Genomic DNA, 21,790 nt, shown 5'->3' with positions numbered 1-21,790 from the left:
CAGGCCAAATCTGTCCCGTTGCCTACTTTTGTACAGCTTGCGGGTCAAGAATGGCTTTCACAGTTTTTAAATAGTTGAGAAAAAAAAGTACTTGTAACACAATGAAAATTATATAAAATTCAATTTTCAGTGCCCATAAAGATTAGTGGGAACACAGACATACCTAATCACTGACATATTCTCATTGTTTCTGTACTACAATGGATTAGCTGAGAGCTGAATAGCTGTATGAATATGATACAGCCTGCAAAGCCTAAAATACTCACTATGTGGCCCTTTATAGGAAATGTTTGCTGACAACAAAGCCCGTGGGAAGCATCTATGCAATCAATGGTTTTGCTAAGTGTGGTCCCAAAGCCCAGAGCTAGGAAGATGTACCAGAGTCCTCCAAGTAATGAAATGGCTGCTTCCAGAAATAGTGCAGCATAACTGATATTGACTAGAGTTTTGAACCTAAAATAAACAATTCATCCATGCATGAAAAATGTACTGGTACTTTAAACTCTTTCTCTGGGAAGCTCGTCTAAGAAAATATTTGAAGTAAAGACAAAAAATAAAAATTCATGTACGTATATGTTTAGTGCAGCATTGTTTAAAACCGTAAAAATAGAAAAAATCTAAATGGCCAAAACAGGGGAACAGTTTAACACATGACAGTCCTCCTCATAATAAAATATACAGTTATCCAAAACATCCACAAAGAATTTATAACGTGACGGGAGCAGGGAAGCAGGGGGAGAGGAAGAAGTGTGAACTGCTTTTACGAATACAAAATTAAAGACAAAACAACAAACTAGAAGGAACATTGTTCAGTCAACGTAGCAGAGGAATAGTTAGTCATTTTAACATGGGCTGCTGTGCTTAGTGGCTCAGTCGTGTCTGACACTTTGCGATCTGATGGGCTGTAGCCCGCCAGGCTCCTCTGTCCATGGGATTCTCCAGGCAAGAATACTGGAGGGGGTTGCCATGCCCTCTTCCAGGGGGATCTTTCTGACCCGCATCAAACCCAGAAGCAGGATCAAACCCAGCAGTACTACAGGTGGATTCTTTACCACTGAGCCACCAAGGAGTCCCATCTTTAACATACAGAGATCGAAATTCTTGAGAGCACATGTGAATTGACAAGAGAGAAAGTAAATTTACAAAAGAGAAAGCAAAACTGAATAACAAACATGAAAACAGTTTTAAATTTGTGTTTGGAACTGAACAACAAGATGCCAGATACAGAAACACATAAACGTTCATCAATTAATTAGTATTTAAAACAAAGAAACCCCTTTGCTCATGTCTCATATAATTTCCATTAGAAAAGGCATTTATTTTTTTATCATTGTGCCCAGAGGTGAATAGCCAGATGGCCCACAGGTTTTCTATATTCAAAATAATAAACATCTGAGTTGAACAAATGCACATTTCTATCTACTCCTTGCTACTACAGACTCTTACTGTGGCTTGGGCTGGAAGGTAACTGTGAAGGCCTCCTTTGAAGGAGGCTCTAGCATGTGACCACTTCTTCTGGAAGTGCCTATAGCTCAAGGGAACTCCCCTTACCACCAATCTGATCTTTACTCTCCTGCACTGGCAGGCAGATTCCTTACCACTAGCCACTTGGGAAGCCCATGTAAAAGATGCACCATTTTTTAAATAGGTAAATGGTCTGGATACATACCTAGGTGCAAAACAGAATCATAAACACAAAGATTAGAGAGGAGCCCAGTGTGTATAGATAGCTATACATTAATTCTTTGTGCTCCTCCTTCCAAGGGGTAGAGTAGTCACTGGAAGGCAGCCACCCAGCCAGGAATACAGTTCCCACAATGCACGCGAACAAAAATGATGTCTGTGACTTCCAGGCCAGGGTTTTTAAAAAACAGGTATGCTTTCTCTTGCTTTCCCTAGTGGCTCGATGGTAAAGAATACGCCTGCCAACACAGGAGACTCGGGTTTGATCCCTGAGGTGGGAAGATTCCCTGGAGAAGTAAATGGCAACCCACTCCAGTATTCATGCCTGGGAAATCCCATGGACAGAGGAGCCTGGTGGGCTACAGTCCCACGAGGTCACAAAAGAAGCAGACAAGACTTAGAGGCTAAACAACAGTAACAAAGCAACATTTTTTAAACATTCAAAGAGTCGGACACTACTTAATGACTAAACAAAAACATGCCTGCTCTCCTCTGTCTCTAGATACAGGAGAGGCCAGTAGGGATTCCAGGAGCTTACGACAGAAGATGCTGAGGCCCACACATCAACCACAGAATAGCTGGCTGCTGTTTGATAACACCTGCACTGGACTATTACATGCATGATGAGTGTCTAATATATTAAGCCACTGAAATGTTGTTGGTGTTTGTTAAAGTAGCTAGTATTAGTCTACCAGTACACTGAGGGTCACCTAACTAGTGACACAGCTGAGACCAGAATACATCTTTTCCGATTGTTCTTCTTACAGTATATCAAACTGTCTTCAGATACATATGTATATTTTAAAATTATATTAGGCAATTTGACTTGTTCTCAGATAAATGCTATTAATCCCCAACAAAGCCTTATCTACACTTACCATTTACAATCATTTTCAAACAAGCAGAACATGGCTTTCTGGAAAAATAGAGATCACAGTTTTTCAGCTTTGACCCATGTTTTATCAGAGCAATTTTCCCAGCATGTAAATCTTCACTTGAACAGTGGAGACCAACAATTTTCATATTTTTCACCACCACAAGACCAGTTCTCTTCACCTATATTAAGATATAAAATAGTAATTTATTTTATAATATCTAATGATCATCTCATGGATTATACTTGATGTATGAATAAAATGAAAGTTTAATTCTTCATCTGAACATAGTTTGAACAAATACACATTTCTCATTAGGTCCAAAAAATTTTCTGAAGGTTTAAAATGTTGACTTTACACCAGAAGTCTTCTAAATCTAGGCTTTCTTAACCAAACAAGCATTCAATTATCACAAATTTATCCTAGTAAAAAATGAATTACTTTTTACCCTAGTAAAGGGCAATAATGAAGTTGATTTGACTTGTTTCTTATAACATCTAGCCTAAGACTACTTAGTATTAAGGTTCTAGATAGTAAGAAGGAAAATTTTGGCAAACCTGTGATTTTACACATGGGTAAGTGAAGCCCAGAAAATTTACATGACTTTCTGAAAGACTCACAGATGGTAAAAGCCAGAACTAAATCAGAGGTCATCTTAAATTAAAAAAAAATTTTTTTAATTGGAATATAGTTGATTTACAATGCTGTATTAGTTACTGCTGTAAAGCAAAGTGATTCAGTTATACATACATACATTCATTTTTTTATATACACTCTTTTCCATTATGGTTTACAATAGGATACTGAATATAGTTTTCTATGCCAATTAATAGGACCTTGCTGTTTATCCATTCTATATAGATAAAAGTTTACATCTACTAACTAAAAATTTTTAACTTATCATATTTTACTTTTTATTCTTATTTATTTACTTATTTGGCTTCGGCATGTGGGATTTTAGTTCCCTGACTGGCAGCTGAACCTGTGCCCTCTGCATTGGGAGCACAGTGTCTTAACCACTGGACCACGAGGGCAGTCCCTAAAATATTTTAAATGCTGACTAAAATAAGATAATTCTCAACTTCTTTCTAACAAATGATTCTACTAATTTTTAAGACTATGGCAGTCTAGACTAACGTGGTTAGGATTCACCTTCCACAAAAATATAGGTTATTTATAATTTTTAAAATGTTTAAAAACATATATTCAAGCTCAAGGAAAGGAAGACATAACCTCGGGTGTTAGAAAGGAGAGAGAACTCAAAGCGAGAGCAGTCAGCCACAGCCGTCTCAGCGGTCTCCCGCCCACAGTAAGGGCTGGGCTGACTTTTATTTTTCAGTCCCAAAAGCTGGGCATGGGCTGGAGGGCTAAAGAGTGGTTCCTTTAAACCTAAGGTGACCTAATTTATACAGATACTAATCAAAAAGGCAGCTGTAACAATATTACATCAGATAAAACACATTAAGGTTAAAAATCAGTTCTGCGTGTGCCACAAAATAGCTGTTTTCACAGCAAAAGATTCTGAAGGAAGGGACATAAAACTAATCCTTGGGTTCATAAGGGATTTCACAATATGAGGGGGACTTGGGCTGAGAACACAGTGTCCATTATTCCCTATTCCCTTTCAAAAGATTTTACTCTAAAGTTATTCCCAAGAGGACACGTTTGAACTCACTTTCAAGACGAGACCAAACTAAAAGAGCCAAGTTTCGGTTTCAGTTATGAGTATAAATTTCTGTAACAGTGGAAAATGAGACTCAGTGGAATATCTAAAAATCATTCTTAAAAAATGAAGCATTACTCATCACTTAATTTTTTTATTGGAACAATCTTTCAGGCCACATTTATCACTTTTTTGTTGAGAGTACTTTTTACTTTCGAAAATATCTTTTTTTCTTCCCATTTTGTTTCTAGCCAGGGCCAAAACCTCAAGTTTGAGACCAGGATTCTTCCATCCCAAATTTAAAGCCAATAAAGGCCTCTGTTGCATTCCATTCTGGGACTTCTGCTTACTCCGACTCCCAGAACTAAATCTTTGCAGTGAGTCACTGTTCTGGATCCTGATTTTGCTTCACTTCTCTAACATCTTGACAAGTCGTCTATGTAAACCTAATCACAGAGTTTTACAGTAAAACAGAAGTGAAAGAGGACAGTCTGTTTTGTATACATTCACTACTTTTTTCCTTTTTTCTTTCTTATAACTAAAAACATCTACATATTCTAAAACAAATAATTTCTATATTCTTGTTGGGCATTTTCAAGACTCACTCTCAGAAATAACCAGAAGTCTCCAGGAATGTACATCAAGGTAACTTTTTTGAACAACACAAATGTACAACAAGGTAACTTTTTTCAAAATGTGAATGTTTTGTCTCTACTCCACACCTGATGAATCACAGAGTCTCTCTGGAAAACCCAAAAGATTAAGATGGCAAGGAAATACCAGGCATATTAAAAAGAATGAGGCTCATCTGGTCAGGTCTGGGCTTTGATGTTACTCTACTTATAAGCTAGTAAGTTGGCCTGGTGCTGTTCCATAGATGCTAGCAGAAGACATCCTATGTCAGAAATGATGACTATGGTTCATGTACAGCAAGCAGGGCGAGCCTCATGTCTGCAACGGTCCCCTTGCCCACAAGGGGTCATGTGGACAGGCCTATATGGATTTCTAGACACAGAGTGAGCTAGCTGCGTCACAGGACAGGAATACTGCGCTCGGGAATTCTGCTGTGTTTTATTGAGAATAGTGCAAACCTGTTCTATGTCCCAGAGAGAGACATTACTTCAACCCTCAAGGTTACCTGCTGCAAACTCAACTCCTGAGAAATGGCCTGGGCAAAGCGAGCGAGGGCCTTGCATTCTTGCCAAGACCAGCAGGATGTGTTGGAGTTTGAGAGAATATGGAAGAGTGTTTCTCAACACATTCTATATGAACTCACATGGGAAGGTGACGAGAGTGAAATTTGAAAATGTTAAAAAAAAAAAAAAAAGAGCAAGATATAGGAACAGATTATAGATTATATAATCCTATCTGGTCTCACCTCCCCACCCCCAGCCTTTGGAGAAACATACATAGTCTTGTAAATGTATGATTTTTAGAAAGATACACAAAAACTCTCCTGGAAATGGGAATGGGGAACTTGAATATAAAAGAAACTTTTATTCTACTTTGTATCATCCCTTTTGCTTTGTTATTATGAACATGTCTTTTTTTTAAATCATAAAAATGCACCTGTTTTTTGTCAGCAGATACTCTGGCCATCTCTTCATTGTCTCCTAAGGGTCCATGCTTTCCTTCCTCCTTTTCCTAATTAAAAGCAGATTAAGGGGTGGGGGAAGGATTAGTACATAAAATGTGATTAATTCAATATTTCCTATGTAAAGAACAGGAAGTGGAGGAAGCAGTGATGTTGGTAATGAAATGATGGAGGTGTGGGGGGTGGTAGTGGTAATGCTGACTATGTACGATGATAATAATAATACCTAACAGTTACCATGTATCTGGTCCTAAATCACCTTCTTTAATTTTCCCAGCTTTTACAAAGTAGCTATGATTATTCTCATTTTCCAGATGAAGAAACTGTGGATAGAGATAAAATATCTCAACCATGGTCACAGAGCTAATAAATGGGTAAGCAGGGATCCGAGCCCCTAATCCATTGTCTTCATCATTATGCTACATTACTTCTGTCCTGGAAAGGTATGTGAGGTCTTTCAGCATAAAGATAAGGTCCCAGAGGACACCATGGGAAGAGCTGGGAGAGAAAGACAATACATGATGTATACAGAAACATGAGGGAACAATGCAGTTATTCTAAAGTCTTAATGAAGTAATATTCAGGAAATTTTAGATAAGTCTTACTTAACTGAAATTTAAAACTATGAACCAGTAGGAGAGAGAACTATTTTTAAATGACAGCCATGTTCAATAGTATTCTATTTCTATTCCAATTTTTTTTTTCAAATTTATTTAATTGGAGGCTAATTACTTTATAATACTGTGGTGGTTTTTGCCATACATTGACATGAATCCGCCCCGGGTGTACATGTGTCCCCCATCCTGAACCCCCCTCACCTCCCTCCCTAGCCCATCCCTCTGGGTCATCCCAGTGCACCGCCCTGAGCACCCTGTCTCATGCATCGAACCTGGACTGGCAATCTGTTTCACATATGGTAATATACATGTTTCAATGCCATTCTCCCAAATCATCCCACCCTCGCCCTCTCCCACAGAGTCCAAAAGACTGTTCTTTACATCTGTGTCTCTTTTGCTGTCTCACATACAGGGTCATTGTTGCCATCTTTCTAAATTCCATATATATGTGTTAGTATACTGTATTGGTGTTTTTCTTTCTGGCTTACTTCACTCTGTATAATAGGCTCCAGCTTCATCCACCTCATTAGAACTGATTCAGATGTATTCTTTTTAATGGCTGAGTAATACTCCATTGTGTATTATTCTAAAAGTTTTAAGTACTTATGGTGTTTTTTTATTTTTTTCCTCCGAAGTCCCACTCATTTATCTAGTTTTAGACTGGATAACTAAAAATTCTTACTCTTTATACTATGTATACTTTGCTGAACAAACCTCAAGACACATTCATACAGTGTAAATATTTGACAACACAGAAAACTCAGATAACAGTTATATTCAGAAATGGTTGTAGTTAATAATTCCCTAAGGTTGGCAAAAATTATAATTTAAATGTCCAATAATAAGGAAATAGACATGTTACACTGATAGAATGGATTGTTATGCAATCATTAAGATGACAATAAAATGAGAAAAACCTAGAAGAAAACAGGTGGTAAGCTTCTTGACATAGGTTTTGGTAATTTTTTGAATCTGACACCAAAAGCAAAAGAGCAAAAGCAAAAATAAACAACTGGAAATACAACAAACTAAAAAGCTTGTTGAGTTGGAGAAAATATTTGCAAATCACATATCTGACAAAAGGCTAATATTCAAAATATATAAATAACTCACACAACTCAACAGCAAAAAAAAAAAAAATCAACAAATCCAATTAAAAATGGGCAGAAGCTGAATAGACATTTTTCCAAAGATATACAGATGGTCAACAGGTAAACAAAAAGATACTCTACATCGTTAATTATCAGAGAAGTGCAAATCAAAACCACAATGAGATATCACCTCACACCTGTTAGAATGGCTGTCGTCAAAGAAGCTAGAATTGACAAGTGTTAGGGAGGGTGTGGGAAAAGGGAACTCTCATCCACCATTGCTGAGACTATAAATTGGTTCAGGCACTATGGAAAATAGTATGGCGCTTCTTCTAAAAATTAAAAATAGAACTATAACATGAACCAGCAATTTCACTTCTGGGTATTTATCGAGAGAAGATGAAAACACTAACTTGAAGAGATATATACACTCCCGTGTTCACTGCAGCATTATTTACTTACAATAGCCCAAATATGAAGACAACCTCAGCGTCCATCAACAGATGAATGGAGAAGAAACATTGTGTGAGTATTCAATACACACAATGGAATATTATTTAGCCATAGAACAGAATGGAATCTTGCCATCTACAACATAAAGGGATCTCAAGGGCAATATGCTAACTGAAGTGAGTCAGACAGAGAAAGACAAAGACCATAAGACCTCTCTTATATGGGATCACAAAAGAAACAAACAAAAATCCCCAAGTTTTCAGAGACACAGAGAATAGGATGATGGTTGGCAAAGATAGGGGTGAGGGCGGGAGAAATTGCTGAACCACTGGCTACTCTGAAAGCATCAGACTAAGTCACCACTCCAGTGCTTATAACAGTATTATAACATGAGCATTTTCAATATTGTTAAGTCAAAAGGGCAGCATCCAGAATTAAATGATATCCAAGTAATAAAGGAAATAGAGCAAAAATATTGTGAAACAGCACAAAAATGTTAGTAGTCTCCAAGTGGTGCAATTATGAGGCATATTTTCCCTTCTATTTTGTAAATAATAAACATGTATTATTTTTGTAACACATAAAAATATTTTATTTTTAAAAAGACAAAGATTTTTAGAGTGTCAAAAGCAGTGTTTCCAATACAAGTACATATGAAATTGCATCTTAGAGTTTCTGTGGCTTACTATCTATAGCAAAAGCAAGATAAAGAATTTAATAAGTGAAACGACTTTATTACTTTAGCTTAGAGAACATTTTTCTTAATAGGAAAAAGATCTTATCAACTTTGTGAACATCGTGCAATTAATAGTGGAATTATTTATATAAATTAATGTGCCTGTCTGATGAAAAAGAACAAGATATATTTTGGGGTGTGTGTATGTGTGTGTGTGGTGTGGTGTGTATGAATGAATTAAAATGATACCAAATCTTTATATTAAAAAAGGTTCTTCAAAATTATTACTCAATTTGTAAAAAGCCCCGCTTTTAATTAATGTTTAACTGAAATACATTTGACATATAACATTGTAGAAAATTAAGGTGTGCATTAATTGGATAAATTTGTATATTATAATATGACTGCCATTATAGCAATAACTAGCACCTCAATCATGTTACACAACTATTCACTTCTTTCTAGTACTTGGAATAATTAAGTCCTAGTCTCTTAGAATGTTTGATGATTATAAAATAGTATTGTTTTCTGCATTCCCTGCGACTGTGCACTAGATCTCCAGGGCGTATTTACTACTCATAAGCCCGTACCCTTAAACAACATCTCTCCTGTCCCCTCAGCCCCCAGTAGCCACCATTCTACTGTCTCTGAGCCTGGCCGTACAGGACTTGTCTTTCTGTCTGACTTCCTCATTTTGTATAATGTGCTCAAGGTCCATTTACTGTGCTGCAAATAGGAGGACGTCCTTCCTTCTCACAGCTGAATAACACGGCAACGTAAAGTCCAGCTTTTAAACGCACTTTAAAAGGCTTAAATCTTAAACATTTGCTTCTGTCTTTTTAAGACAAATTTCATCAGCAAAAAAACCCCAAAACCAAAAAAACCAACAGCTTGGCAATCTTCTATTTTTATAAAATAATACTAAGCTATTAACAACTAGGAAGAATAAAGGACTTCAAAATCCATGAAGAAAATGAAGAACTTTCTCAAAGCCAATAATAGTAAGTGGTTGAAAAATAGGAAATAAAAATGCACAACATCTTAAATAATGTTTTATTTATAAAACATTTCACATAGGTATTGGGAGAAAACCACTCCGAGAACTATCATTTTATCATAAAAATTCCCTATCTACACATAGACCTTACACTCTTCACAAAAACTAACTTAAAATGAGTCACAGACCAAAACTATAACACTCCTAGAAAATAAACATAGGAGAAAACCTAGATCATTTTGAGTATGGCAATGACTTTTTAAATACAACACCAAAGGCATGATGCCTGAAAGAAATCAATGGTAAGTTGGACTTCATTAAAATTAAAAACCGCTCTGCAAAAGACAATGTCTCAAGAGAATGAGAAGACAAGTCGCAGACTAGGAGAAAATATTTATAATAGACACATCTGATAAAAGACTGCTCTCCAAAATATACAAAGAACTCTTAAAACTCAACAATAAGAAAACAGACAACCTGATTAAAACGTGGGCCAAAGACCTTGACAGCCAGCTGACCAAAGAAAACACAGATGGCAGTTTGAGAGGGTAACTGTTAATATTCTATTTTTAGTCTGGAAAGCGAAACCATCACAGCTATGAACTACAAGCATCACACTAAACCATGAGAGTGTTTTGCAATTTGAAGGCTTGGTGAGTTTGTTTTTAAGTGTGAAGGAAACTAGAGCAATAAAATCAGATTTCAGACCACCGCTTGTCTACAGGTTGAAAAACCATCTATGAAAAAAATTATACCTGAGATTTCTGTCTTTGGGTTTTCACTGCTGGGAAGAGTTCCATCCAGAGACTGAGCAGAGTGAAAAGGTTGACTTTAGAAAGCCTTGGTATTTCACCTACAAAAATAGAGGGCAAACACTTAAAACTTTTACTGATGATGAAAATAAGAACTAAGCTCACTGCCACCTGGGTGCTGCAGTCTGGGCTTCGCTGTTTTAGCAAGAGGCAGAGAAAAAGGCAATGGCACCCCACTCCAGTACTCTTGCCTGGAAAATCCCATGGACGGAGGAGCCTGGTAGGCTGCAGTCCATGGGGTCGCTAAGGGTCGGACACGACTGAGCGACTTCACTTTCGCTTTTCACTTTCCTGCATTGGAGAAGGAAATGGCAACTCACTCCAGTGTTCTAGCCAGGAGAATCCCAGCGACGGGGGAGCCTGGTGGGCTACCGTCTATGGGGTTGCACAAAGTCGGACACGACTGAAGCAACTTAGCAGCAGTAGCAGCAGAGAAAAAGGATTCGTGTGCAAAAGAATCAAAGCACTTTCTTATCAGAAAGTTTCAGCCTCAGCACCTTCCGAAGCTGGGCCCTCTTTCAACCCAGCAGAAAAAAAAAAAGTACAAGTGATGCACGTAGCTATGGGAATTATATATATATATATATATATATATATATATATATATATATATATATAAAAGTTATGAAAATCCTTGCATCAGAGATCACGGTGGAGCAACCTTTACTCTGAACTGTGATGAGGCGCTGCAACAAGGGCAGGGATTAGAACACAGAACTAAAAATACGGTGACCTTAAAAGGTAAGGGAGCTGAAATACAGGAAAGCGCTGCGTGCGGTTAATTTTGGAATCAAATTTTAAAAACAAAACAAAACAAAACACGGTTTAGGGAATTTTCAGGCTCGCCGATCCCCAGAAATCCCAGCTCCAGGTCCTGGGAGGAAAAAGTAAAGGGGAGTGAGGAGTGACCTCAACTTCAGAAGCCAGTGCAGCCGGGCCAGGAGATCCCGGTGACGGAGGGGGTGACGCGCCCCGGGCAGGGATGGGACACCCAGGAGCAGAAACGCAGAAGAGCAAGCAGGAAACCTGGAGTGAAACGGCAGGAGACGCGCAGAGCCAAGCGAGAGGCTGACGGCGGGAGCAGGATTCCGGGCACTCACCGGTCATACTGCCCGTCTGGGTGCTGACTGACCGTCCGGCCCCCGCGCTCTCCAGATTTTGCATCTGCCCCGCTTCTCTCATCCCCAGCCTAGCGGCCTCTGCTGCCCAGGAAACCTCTCACAGTCCTGCATGATCTTTGCCCCAACAACCCCACCTCTCGCCTCCTCCCAGCAACAGACAGGACGGTGACGGCTATCTCGGCGCGGTCAGATGACGCACGGCTTCGGCTGGCATTTCCGGGCGCCCTGTGTGACGTCACGGCGAGGCGCGGCAGCCGTGGCTTAGGGGCTATTCCTCCCTCGGCAACCCGGCGAGTAGAAGGGACACGGGGCCGTGAATCATTTGACGCTCGTGTTTGAGTTTTTAGGGCTTGCTGAATGAAGTTTGGTCGCTTGAGGATGTCTTGGCTCGAAGTCCCAAGTTGCGCACACTCGGCGAGGGCGATGAGGGTTTCGCATACATGAGGGTAGGCCCGAGAGTGAAGGAGAATTGAAGTGGAAGTCAGTGTTAATCACTCAGTCGTCTCCCAGTCTTTGCGACCCCATGGACTGTAGCCCGCCAGGTTGCTCTGTCCGCGGGATTCTCCAGGCAGGAATACTGGAGTGGGTTGCCACTTCCTCCTCCAGGAGATCTTCCCGACCGAGCGATCGAACCCAGGTCTCCTGCATTACAGGCAGATTCTTAACTGCCTGAGCCATTAAGATGGAAACTAGCCCCTATACAGTTAGTGGTCAGGGTCTCAGAGAGTTTGAGAGGCGAATGAGGTGGGAGCTGGGCGGTCCCAGGTGGTTATCCTCTAAGATTGGCCAGTCTGGGGCAACTTAGTACCAGGGACCGCCACAAGAACATTCTGCTGCTTCTTAAACACATGAAGACATTGAGGGTAGAACTGTCCTCAGGAAATTGATGGAGGAAGTGGCCCTTGGAAAATCTGAGAGGTATCAGACATTGTGGATTTGTGCTCAGTGCAATTTAGTTGTATTGTTTTATGTGTCCTAGGCATGACTCAGAATGAAGCTCCTCCCTCCCCCCAGTGACTCAGCCCATTTTCCGTCACCAACCTAAGCTGTTATCATAATTTGAAATACTTAAAAAATAGGCACAAAACCCGCTCCAAGACTATGAAAGCAAAAGCCAGCGTTATGAAAGTACATTGTTTTGTAAAAGACCGAAGAGAATTTTCAGTGTTGATGGATATGACGGTGGTTCATTGATTGTCACTGTTGTATAGTATTTCATTGTAGCTATATACCACAATTTATTTATCCATATTTGAGTCAAGAGACGTTTGCTCTATCTCCAGCTTTTTGCTATTGCAAGCAATGCTGCTTTAAACTTCTTTGTGTATATTTTCTTATGTTCATATGGATGCACTTCTTTAGAGACTATACTTAGGAGTAGAATTATTCTTGAGTTGTCAAGTTTTCCAGATACTGCTGAAAAGTTTTCCGGAGAGATTGGACCAATTTACATAGCTCTGTATCCCCACTAATTTTGGGGTATTGTCAAACTTTTAATGTTTACCAATCTGGTTGGCATAAAATGATATCCTGTGGTTATGATTTTCCCTGATTTCTACTTAGGTGCATTGGCCATACATGTGTCCTCTCTATGAAATCCCTGTTAACCATTTTTCTATTTGGTAGTTATTTCTTATTCATTTGTAAGCATTCTTTATACATCCTCGATACTCATTCTTGGGTGGGAATGTGTATGGTAAATATCTTCTCCCCATTTGTCACTTGCTTTTTCACTCAATTATTTTTTCAGTGCATAGTTCTTTATTTTAATGTGCCAAATATATGAATAATTTTCTTAGGTGGGTTTTGTATCTTTTCAAAAAGCATTTTTATACATTTATAAAGATATCTTTTATTTGTCTGTCAATTATATCTCAGTTTTTTAACAGTAACTTTTATATTTCCTCTAAAAACCATAAGTTTTTCCTTTCATGTTTATATCATCATTCATCTAGAATTTAGTTCAGTGTATGATGTTAGGTCGGGATCCACTTTCTTTTCCACTTGGATAATCAGTTAGCCCAGCATTATCTCCTTACTGATCTGCAGTGTCACCTCTGACATGTATCAAGTTTCCATATATACGTGTTTCTGGGTTCTATATTGTATATTATTGGTTTATTATACCTCTGCCCCTTAACTCCCCCCACCCCCCCCCAAAAAAAGCCACCTTATTTTCTTCAGGAGTATCTTGGTTAATCTTGACCCTTTAATCTTCCATGTAAGTTTTACTTATTTGTAAAATATTTATATATTTCTTTGGCTGTGCCGGGTCTTAGTTGTGGCATGCGGGATCTTCAGTTACACATACAAAATATTAGTTGTGGCAAGTGGGATCTTAGCTTCCTGACCAGGGATCAAACCACACCCCCTGCATTGGAAGGGCGGAGTCTTAACCACTGGGCCGCCAGGGAAGTCCTGGCAAATGACTTTTTGACCAACTTATTCAGAGAATGGGGAGAGAAGGAGGGAGAGACAGATGGAGGGGATGGAGGAAGGGAGGGAGGGTTATTATGTTTATCACAAATTTTCTTAAAAACTCAATGATCCCAGGTAGTGCGGTGCCTGTAAAGAATAGGTGCTCAACATCACTAATGAGTATCCTTCCCCGCTTTGTGTTTCATTTACTTATTCTTTGTAGATAACCCGGATCTCTTCCTTTTATTCTAGGTCCTGTTGATTGGGAACATTGGTCCCAGCAGTGTGTGTATTTGGATAGAATCCTCTTACAATAAAACATGCTGAGGTGTCTGTGCTGGATTTGTTGGTACTGGTGAAGTTTGGCAGAGACTGAATACCTGGCTTGTAGAAGAAAACCTACCTCACCCTCGGTCTTGCTCTGGTATGTGGAAGGCATACCATGACCAAGTACCATGCCTCCTGCACGCCTGGAGATAAGGTCACCGCAGGACTGACAGGGACCCTTGCTGGCCAGTGTGCCCTTGTACAGAGGATCGGCCCTCATGTGGTCATTTTAGGCAAGGATGTAACCATAAGCACCACCCTGAATCCAGAAATTGAGGTTTCCTAAAGAGTTCTTGGAAGGCAATTCCTGGCAGCACTTCAACCTCAAAGAAGCAAAGAGAAGCCAAAACAAAGTCCAGACGCCCTTCATGGCACATTTGCTTTGTTATGGAGGGCAGAGCTGCCAGAGGGAAATCACTTCTCAAGTTTTCCATATGTTGTCCCTACTGGTGTCCTCAGAAAAGTAAACTTGGTGCCACGTAGATCAATGTGCTACAAAGTAAGACTGTCCAGGGACCCTGAGGACGTCTGTGCCTCTCGAGGTGGACAGGACCGGCAGGCGTGCCTCACGAGGTGGGAAGGACCGGCAGGCCCGCCCCCTGTGATGTCCACGACCGTGCTTCGTGAGGGTCCCCATGTGTGCAGCACCGTCTGGACTGGGTTTGGGCGTTTCTGAATCAGCAGCTGAAGAGGTTCTCTGATGATTCATGTTAGAAGTCCAAGGACTGGAGGGAGGCGTAGGAAGGAGAGGACAGGTAAGGCAGGGAATAGGGAACTAATGCTGGGGGAATAGCTACTTGAATCAACTGTATAACAGTGACAGTGGTAATAATAATGGTATCTTACAGTACAGAGCGTTTTCTACCTTCCAGACTGTTGAAGCCACTTTGCATGTGTTCAGTGCTCAGTCACTCAGTCATGTCCAACTCTTTTGCGACCCCATGGACTGTAGCCCGCCAGGCTCCTCTGTCCATGGATTTCCCAGGCAAGGATACTGGGAATCGGTTGCCATTTCCTTCTCCAGGGGATCTTCCTGATCCAGAGATTGAACCCACGTCTACTTCGTTGGCAGGCAGGTTCTTTACCACTGAGCCAATTGGGAAGCCCAGTCCCTTTTACACATTCATTCACTCCTTCCAACAACCGTATGAAGTATGTATTTTTATTTTTATCCCTACTGATAGGAACTGAGACATTGAGTACCTTGATCAAGCAGACTCAGCTTGAGGGCTGGGAGAAAGATACAAATGCTCATCACTTCATTTAATACAACATCTATGATGCAGATTTTCATCATCTCCATTTTACAGGCAAGGAAGCTAAGGCCCTTGGACCAGCAACATCAGCATCATTTAGGAGCTTATTAGGAATGCAGAACCTTGGGCCCTACTTCAGACCTACCAAAGCAGAATCTGTACAGAACCACCTTTTTTTTCTTTTAAATCACCTGAAATTCTGCAGGCCTTTCTGATGTCAGTGCTTTTATTGGCCTGTGAGCTGAATCTGTGGTTCAGATGTATGACTGTAGATGATACAGTCATAAATTTCAAGGCCAAAAAGGCCATTCAAAAGTCGAGATGATTTCAACCCCATAACATGAACTAATGTTTCTAGAGTATTTTGTCATATACCTTGCTCAGTGAGTATTTGTGGAGTCAATTAATGAAACACAAACCCTTCCCCAAGGTTGGTGCCTCACTTGAAAAAAGCTGGGGGGCTCAAAGAGAGCTCTTTCTGGGGTCAGCGAGAGTTCCCAGTCAGGGCATCCAGGACACCATCTGCAGGGTAGAGGGAGGCCCAGGACTGAAATCACAGCCACCCATCACTCTCCAGTGACCCTTGACTTGAGACCTGTGAGGCCACTCCTCACGTCTTCCCATGATGCCTCTCCCTTTTACAGCTAGTGGTCAACTCAAGAGGACACTTTCTGCTGTGCTAGAGAACACTTTGGGGGTTCCCAGGTGGTGCTAGTAGTAAAGAATCCACCTGCCAATGCAGGGGACATGGGTTTGATCTCTGGGTCAGGAAGATCCCCCTGAAGAAGGAGATAGCAACCCACTCCAGGATTCTTGCCTGGAAAATCCCATGGACAGAGGATTTGATGGGCTACAATCCATGAGGTTGCAAAAGGTTAGACATGACTGCTGCTGCTGCTAAGTTGCTTCAGTCGTGTCCGACTCTGCGACCCCATAGATAGCAGCCCACCAGGCTCCCCTGTCCCTGGGATTCTCCAGGCAAGAACACTGGAGTGGGTTGCCATTTCCCTCTCCAATGCATGAAAGTGAAAAGTGAAAGTGAAGTCGCTCAGTCATGTCTGACTCTTAGCAACCCTGTGGACAGCAGCCCTCCTCCATCCATGGGATTTTCCAGGCAAGAGTACTAGAGTGGGGTGTCAGTGCCTTCTCTGTAGACATGACTAAACACAGAACAATTTTAGACCTTAGAACAACTTTTCAAATATTTTTGACTATGACCCACAATGAGAATACATTTTATGAACCATGAAAGATACCAACCGATATATAATTGCAAAAAAATTTTCACAACATAACAGTTGGCCTTACTACACATGATACACTGATTATTCTATTCACATTCCAATAAACGTGTCAGACTGCACTTATCTCACAGTCTGCCAAGGGATGAGGTGGGCATTTTGAAAGCAGGTGCCCAGCCATCCACAGGAGTGATGGAGTTCAGAGACTCCATCTCAGGGACCGAGTGCTAAGGAAGGGTGATGCTCCTTGTGACACCTGGAAACACACGTCTGTCACAGGAAAGTGTGATGCAGATCCCTCTTTTCTAGAATCTGAACAAGAAAGCTCAAAGGAGAGCTCTTTGCTTCTAAACTTTATACCATAAATAAAACATTATAAATAAAAACATAAAAGCATTATACTGTAAATTTTCCACAGGGAAGAAGCCACTTCTGACCGCCCCGGAGAGGAACTCCCTTGAGAAGAAAGACTGTGTGGTTGCAGCTCCAGCACATGTCCACTTAGTGCCACCAAACAAACGAGGGGCAGAGGCACAAGGCTGCACCGAGAGCACGGTGAGCTCCCCCAAGCAGTGTCCCCAGCAATAACTCAGAGCCTCCGACATGAACTTTTGTGATGTGTGACTCTTGGGGAGGTGGGTACAGCATGCAGTGTTTTTCTATCATAGCTGACCACAGAATCCTTTTTTCAAATGCTCTCTGAAAATCCGCAGAACACAGTTTAGGGACTGCTGCCCCAAGTGACCAGTATGCCTCCTCCACTAGTTGGATGAAGCCCAATGTAGACAGGAGGCTTCCTCACTGCTGCATGAGGGCAGGGCCAGGGCGTTAGGATGCTTCAAGGGGACTTGAAGGCATCACGTATATAGCTAATCACATGAAAAAGCATGAAAAAGGACCTGGTCAGCATGTGGAGCAGACCCTTGTTTATGGAGTCACCATTTGTAGCTCACAGCTGAGCTAGTTGTATCCTGCCTACCTCCAGGGGCCACCATTCACAAGACCCTGGCAGTGGCTGAGGCCCTTTGGAGTTCCCAGAGGCAGCAGCAGCCCTCTAAAAACAGGTTTATGTTTCAAACTGTAAAAAACGTTACACAGTTGTTGGCCAGAATATCCAGTACAGTCTCACCCTGACTGCATCCATTGTTGTTGTTCAGTCACCCAGTCGAGTCCGACTCTTTGCGACCCCGTGGACTGCAGCACACCAGGCTCCCCTGTCCTTCACTGTCTCCCGGAGCTTGCTCAAACTCCTGCCCGTTGAGTCTGTGAAGCCATCCAACCATCTCATCCTCTGTCGCCCCCTATCTTTCCCTTGACTTATGTTTTTCTGTAAGTGTAGCTTCTCAGGGTGGGAGTGGGTAAGGCTCTTAAGAGATCAGACTCAGACCTGAGACTTGAATCCATCACTACTTATCCCACCAAGCCAAGGCCAATAAGGCATATTAAAGCTCTAATCAATGTGATCAGCAGTCTCTGTGGAAGCCAAGTCCTGCTGCAGCTCCCTGCCCTCAGGCTTCAGTGACTAGGTTCTGAACAGAGGGTACTGTGCCTACAGTAAATGATTTTCTCCGAGCCTGAGAGAGGTGAGACCCCTGATCACTCGACTCTACCCAGAATTCCTTTCACTTGTTTCTAAACATTTTTGCTGCCATATGTAAACATTAAGTAATTTCTTGAATCAAAACCTCATTATCCTGGATTCCTTGTAGATGCACCATCACATTTATCTAAACATAAAACAAAAACAACACATAACACATATATCTAAAACAAAATACACCTCTGACCTCACAGGTGACAGTATTTATGGCAGCGTCTGTCTGGATTACTTGTTAACTGGAAAATGAGTGTCATATCCCGAGAATAGGAGAGTGAGGACTTAGAAAACCTCCCCAGAGCACATATGTGTGATGTGGGATTTTAGGAGGATGAAATGAACTTCCCCAAGGAGGTACATGAAAAGAAAGCCAGAGAGATTGGTACAGAATCATCCCACACCTTTGTTTAAAAAAAAAAAAAAATTCATGCTAAGTTGCTGACAAACAACCATTCTTTCTTGTTGTTTAGTTGCTAAGTTGTGTCCAACTCTTTGCAGCCCCATGGACTGCAGCATGCCAGGCTTCCTGTCCTTTACCATCTCCTGGAGCTTGCTCAAACTTATGTCCATTGAGTCAATGATGCCATCCAACCATCTCATCCTCTGTGGCCCCCGTCTCCTCCTTTCCCCAATCTTTCCCAGCATCAGGATCTTTAACAGTGAGTCGGCTCTTCCCATCAGGTGGCCAAAGTATTGGAGCGTCAGCTTCAACATCAGTCTTTCCAATGAGTATTTAGGGTTGATTTCCTTATATTGCAAAATGTCAACTACTCTTTCCAGTTCTCCCTAACAGCATCCGTTCCCCCCTCCCGATTCTTTTCTCCTACAGACCTGTTTTCCCTTAAGTCCCAGAGCCATGGGACAGGGCGCCGGGTTTGGCACTGCTGGTTGCTGACGTCTGCATGTTGGCGCTGTTCTCTGTGCAGCCAGCCCTGTCTCCGGCGGGGTTCCCTTCAGCCTCCCTGCTTCTGCAGAAACCTCTCTGTCTGGACCGTCTGGCCAGCAGCAGTTTCCAGGCCGCTGCTCTATACTTCTTGGAAATGAGGTTGTAGAGGATGGGGTTGATGGAGGCGCTCAGATAGAAAAGTTGCAGAGCAACGATGTTAAAGTACTGAGAGAAGTACATCATCTGGGAATCTTTGGTATTTATGTAAATGATTCTGCCAACGTGGAAAGGCAACCAGCACACTATAAACGCCAGAACCACCACCACTGCAAAACAAAACACAGGCACCAGAATTAGCTAAAGCATCCGAAAACAAGAGTTCCCACTAAAGCAGTAATTAACAGCGAAATAAATAAAACTCTTGCCTAGCCAGATCCCCACCCCAGAAAAACTACCAGGTTACAGACAGCATCGATGTTTGCTTTGAAATTGAATATTTGAGAACAACCAACAACAACTAAATATTCGCCTCATACATGCACTAGCAAGGCCGGACATAAACTAGAGTGATTTCTACTAACAAGTAGAAATCGTTTCTTTCCACAAACCTATTTCAGAAACATGTTCTCTATTTTCCGTTGAAAAGAAGTATGCAACGTCTGCACGATCTTTATTTATTTATTTATTTATTGATACGGGCACGATTCACTTTAGTCTTCAGATTAACATAACATTTAGTAAAGAAACTTTATCTTAACGTGAGGTATCCCGTCTTCTCCAGGGTTCTGTGAATAATTCCACATTTGTGGCATCTAAAGGACACAGCCAGTGGGCTTAAGAGCCTGCAATCATTCATCTTCAATCAGTCTAGCTCTCTGCTCACAGAAGCTTTGGAAAATAATAGTTATTTACCAGACCTGGCTATCCCATCGTCAGGGGGCTCCCTGGGTGACACAGAGCTCCTAGAAGACGGGAGATGGTTTTCTACGGAGACTGGAGGGACAAGCAGGTGGAGGCTAGGGTCGAACCACAAAAGGAAGCGTGGCCAGAAGGGGCGCCGAGGGCTGGGAGATCCGGGGAAGGGGCACCGGGCGGTTGGAGTGTTTGGAGCAGAGGCGGCGCCACTTACGCAGGACGCGGACCGTCTGCCGGTGGCCCTTCTCCCGGCCGGAGGTGGCCGGGCCTCGCAGCAGCCCGCGGCTCCTCCACAGCTCGCGCCCGATGAGCCCGTAGAGGACGCTGAGGCATAGGAAGGGCAGGAAGAAGTAGGCGGTGGTGACCCACAGCATGACGCGCAGCGCGCCCAGCTGCGCCGGGCTCGGCCGGCACTCCCGGCTGAACAGCGCGGCGGCGTCTGCTTCGGGCCCCGACGGCGGGGATCGCGGGGAAGCCAGAGAGGACCCCAGGAAGGGCGGCGGCAAGGCGGAGGGCCGCGCAGTGCCGTTTAGGTCCCGGAGCGCATCGTGGCCGGCGTCCTGCTCGACGCCCACCAGAAAGAAGAAGGGCCCGGCGGAGAGCAGCGCCACGGCCCAGAGCGCGGCGATGAGCGCGCGGACGCGGCGCCGGGTGACCAGGACGCGCGCCCGGAGCGGGCGGCAGACGGCCAGGTAGCGCTCCACGGCGAGCGCCGTCATGTGCAGCAGCGTGGCATAGGTGCAGCCCTCGCCCACGTAGAGTGAGAGGCGGCAGAGAAGCTGCCCAAACACCCAGGGCCGCGAGCGCCACAGGCGGTACAAGTCGAAGGGAAGCCCGAGCAGGATGAGCAGGTCGGACACGGCCATGCTGCCCAGGTATAAGTTGGTGGTGGTCCGCATGTCCCGGTAGCGCCCGATCAGCAGCACAGTCACCACGTTGCCGCTCACTCCGACGGCGAACAGCCCCAGGCACACGGCGGTCACAGGCACCAGCGCCCCCAGGGGGAAGGGCGAGCAGCGGCGCTCGTCGCACGGCAGCAGGGCGGCCCACGGCGGCTCCCCGGAGCCACGCGAAGCGTGGCTGCGGTTCCCGGGGCTGCTCATGGGCGCGGCGCGCGGGGCGGACGCACGGACGCGCGCGGTGTCCCCGGGGCAGGGCCGGGTGCCTAGCGCCTGGCCCCGCTGCGAAAGCGCTTCCTTCGGCGGTCTGGGCGCGAAGTGCGCGCGGAGCTCCCGCCGCCGGAACGGCTCGAGCTCCGCTGCACCGCGCGCCGGAACGCGACTCCGCGGGGTCCGCTTTGAAGGCTGAAGAGCGGGTGGCGCGCAGTCCCCGCCCCCGGCCGCCGCCCGGCCCGCCCCGGCCCCGCGGGCGCTCCCTCTCCCCGGCCCGTCGTGTTCCAGGCTCTTCCCTCCCCAACTGAACGCGGGAGGCGGCCACCCCGGACGACGCCTGCCCCGACGCGGGAAAGCGATTTCTGAGCCCCCAACCACGCAGGTTACTGCACCCAGCGGAGTGCGGGCGCTTTTTTGGGGTTGGGTTCTGAGAGGGACCTTCTGAGGGACCTCGGC

At 43.4% G+C, this 21,790-nt stretch overlaps 2 protein-coding genes and 1 long non-coding RNA gene across 7 annotated transcripts in view; 1 reads left to right on the top strand and 2 right to left on the bottom strand.

The window, feature by feature from the left end:
• Positions 1 to 11,771, bottom strand: part of CDADC1 (cytidine and dCMP deaminase domain containing 1) — a 31,192-nt gene extending 19,421 nt beyond the window's left edge. For 2 of the 3 annotated variants that reach the window (XR_011466287.1, XM_005904513.2), the window contains exons 1-4: positions 11,562 to 11,771; positions 10,405 to 10,502; positions 5,791 to 5,865; positions 2,562 to 2,739 (exon numbers count right to left, since the gene is read on the bottom strand). Coding sequence is in view for 2 of the 3 variants with exons in the window: in XM_005904513.2 (XP_005904575.1) it covers positions 2,562 to 2,739; positions 5,791 to 5,865; positions 10,405 to 10,502; positions 11,562 to 11,643 (433 nt within the window). In the remaining variant the exon portion in view is untranslated. The remainder of the gene's footprint in view (positions 1 to 2,561; positions 2,740 to 5,790; positions 5,866 to 10,404; positions 10,503 to 11,561) is intronic. The other variant, XM_070380333.1, reaches the window with a different exon arrangement.
• Positions 11,772 to 11,899: 128 nt separating this feature from the next.
• On the top strand, positions 11,900 to 18,140 carry LOC138990184 (uncharacterized). Of its 3 annotated transcripts, none has more exons than XR_011466290.1 (3): positions 11,900 to 12,028; positions 14,253 to 14,424; positions 17,243 to 18,140. It is a non-coding gene; the product is annotated as an uncharacterized lncRNA (long non-coding RNA). The 3 variants fall into 3 exon arrangements; XR_011466288.1 differs by having other exon boundaries at positions 14,253 to 15,082; XR_011466289.1 differs by having other exon boundaries at positions 11,900 to 12,500; positions 14,253 to 15,082.
• A 1,099-nt stretch (positions 18,141 to 19,239) lies between these two features.
• MLNR (motilin receptor) lies at positions 19,240 to 21,505 on the bottom strand. The gene is made up of 2 exons (XM_070380334.1): positions 20,437 to 21,505; positions 19,240 to 19,633 (listed from the first exon to the last, which is right to left on the bottom strand). The coding sequence occupies exons 1-2, from the start codon at positions 21,323 to 21,325 to the stop codon at positions 19,263 to 19,265; spliced, it is 1,260 nt and encodes a 419-aa protein (XP_070236435.1). The 5' UTR covers positions 21,326 to 21,505; the 3' UTR covers positions 19,240 to 19,262.
• Between the last annotated feature and the right edge of the window lie 285 nt (positions 21,506 to 21,790).

The sequence above is a fragment of the Bos mutus genome, chromosome 12 (assembly GCF_027580195.1).
Source record: "Bos mutus isolate GX-2022 chromosome 12, NWIPB_WYAK_1.1, whole genome shotgun sequence".
NCBI lineage: Eukaryota > Metazoa > Chordata > Mammalia > Artiodactyla > Bovidae > Bos > Bos mutus.
Note: the sequence above shows the minus strand (reverse complement) of the source record. Positions and strands in the feature narration are given on the sequence as shown.

Coding starts and splice junctions, on each gene's coding strand:
- MLNR (XM_070380334.1), bottom strand. CDS start 21,325: ATGAGCAGCCCCGGGAACCGCAGCCACGCTTCGCGTGGCTCCGGGGAG. Junction 19,634..20,436: donor GCAGACGGTCCGCGTCCTGC/GTAAGTGGCGCC, acceptor TTTGTTTTGCAG/TGGTGGTGGTTCTGGCGTTT.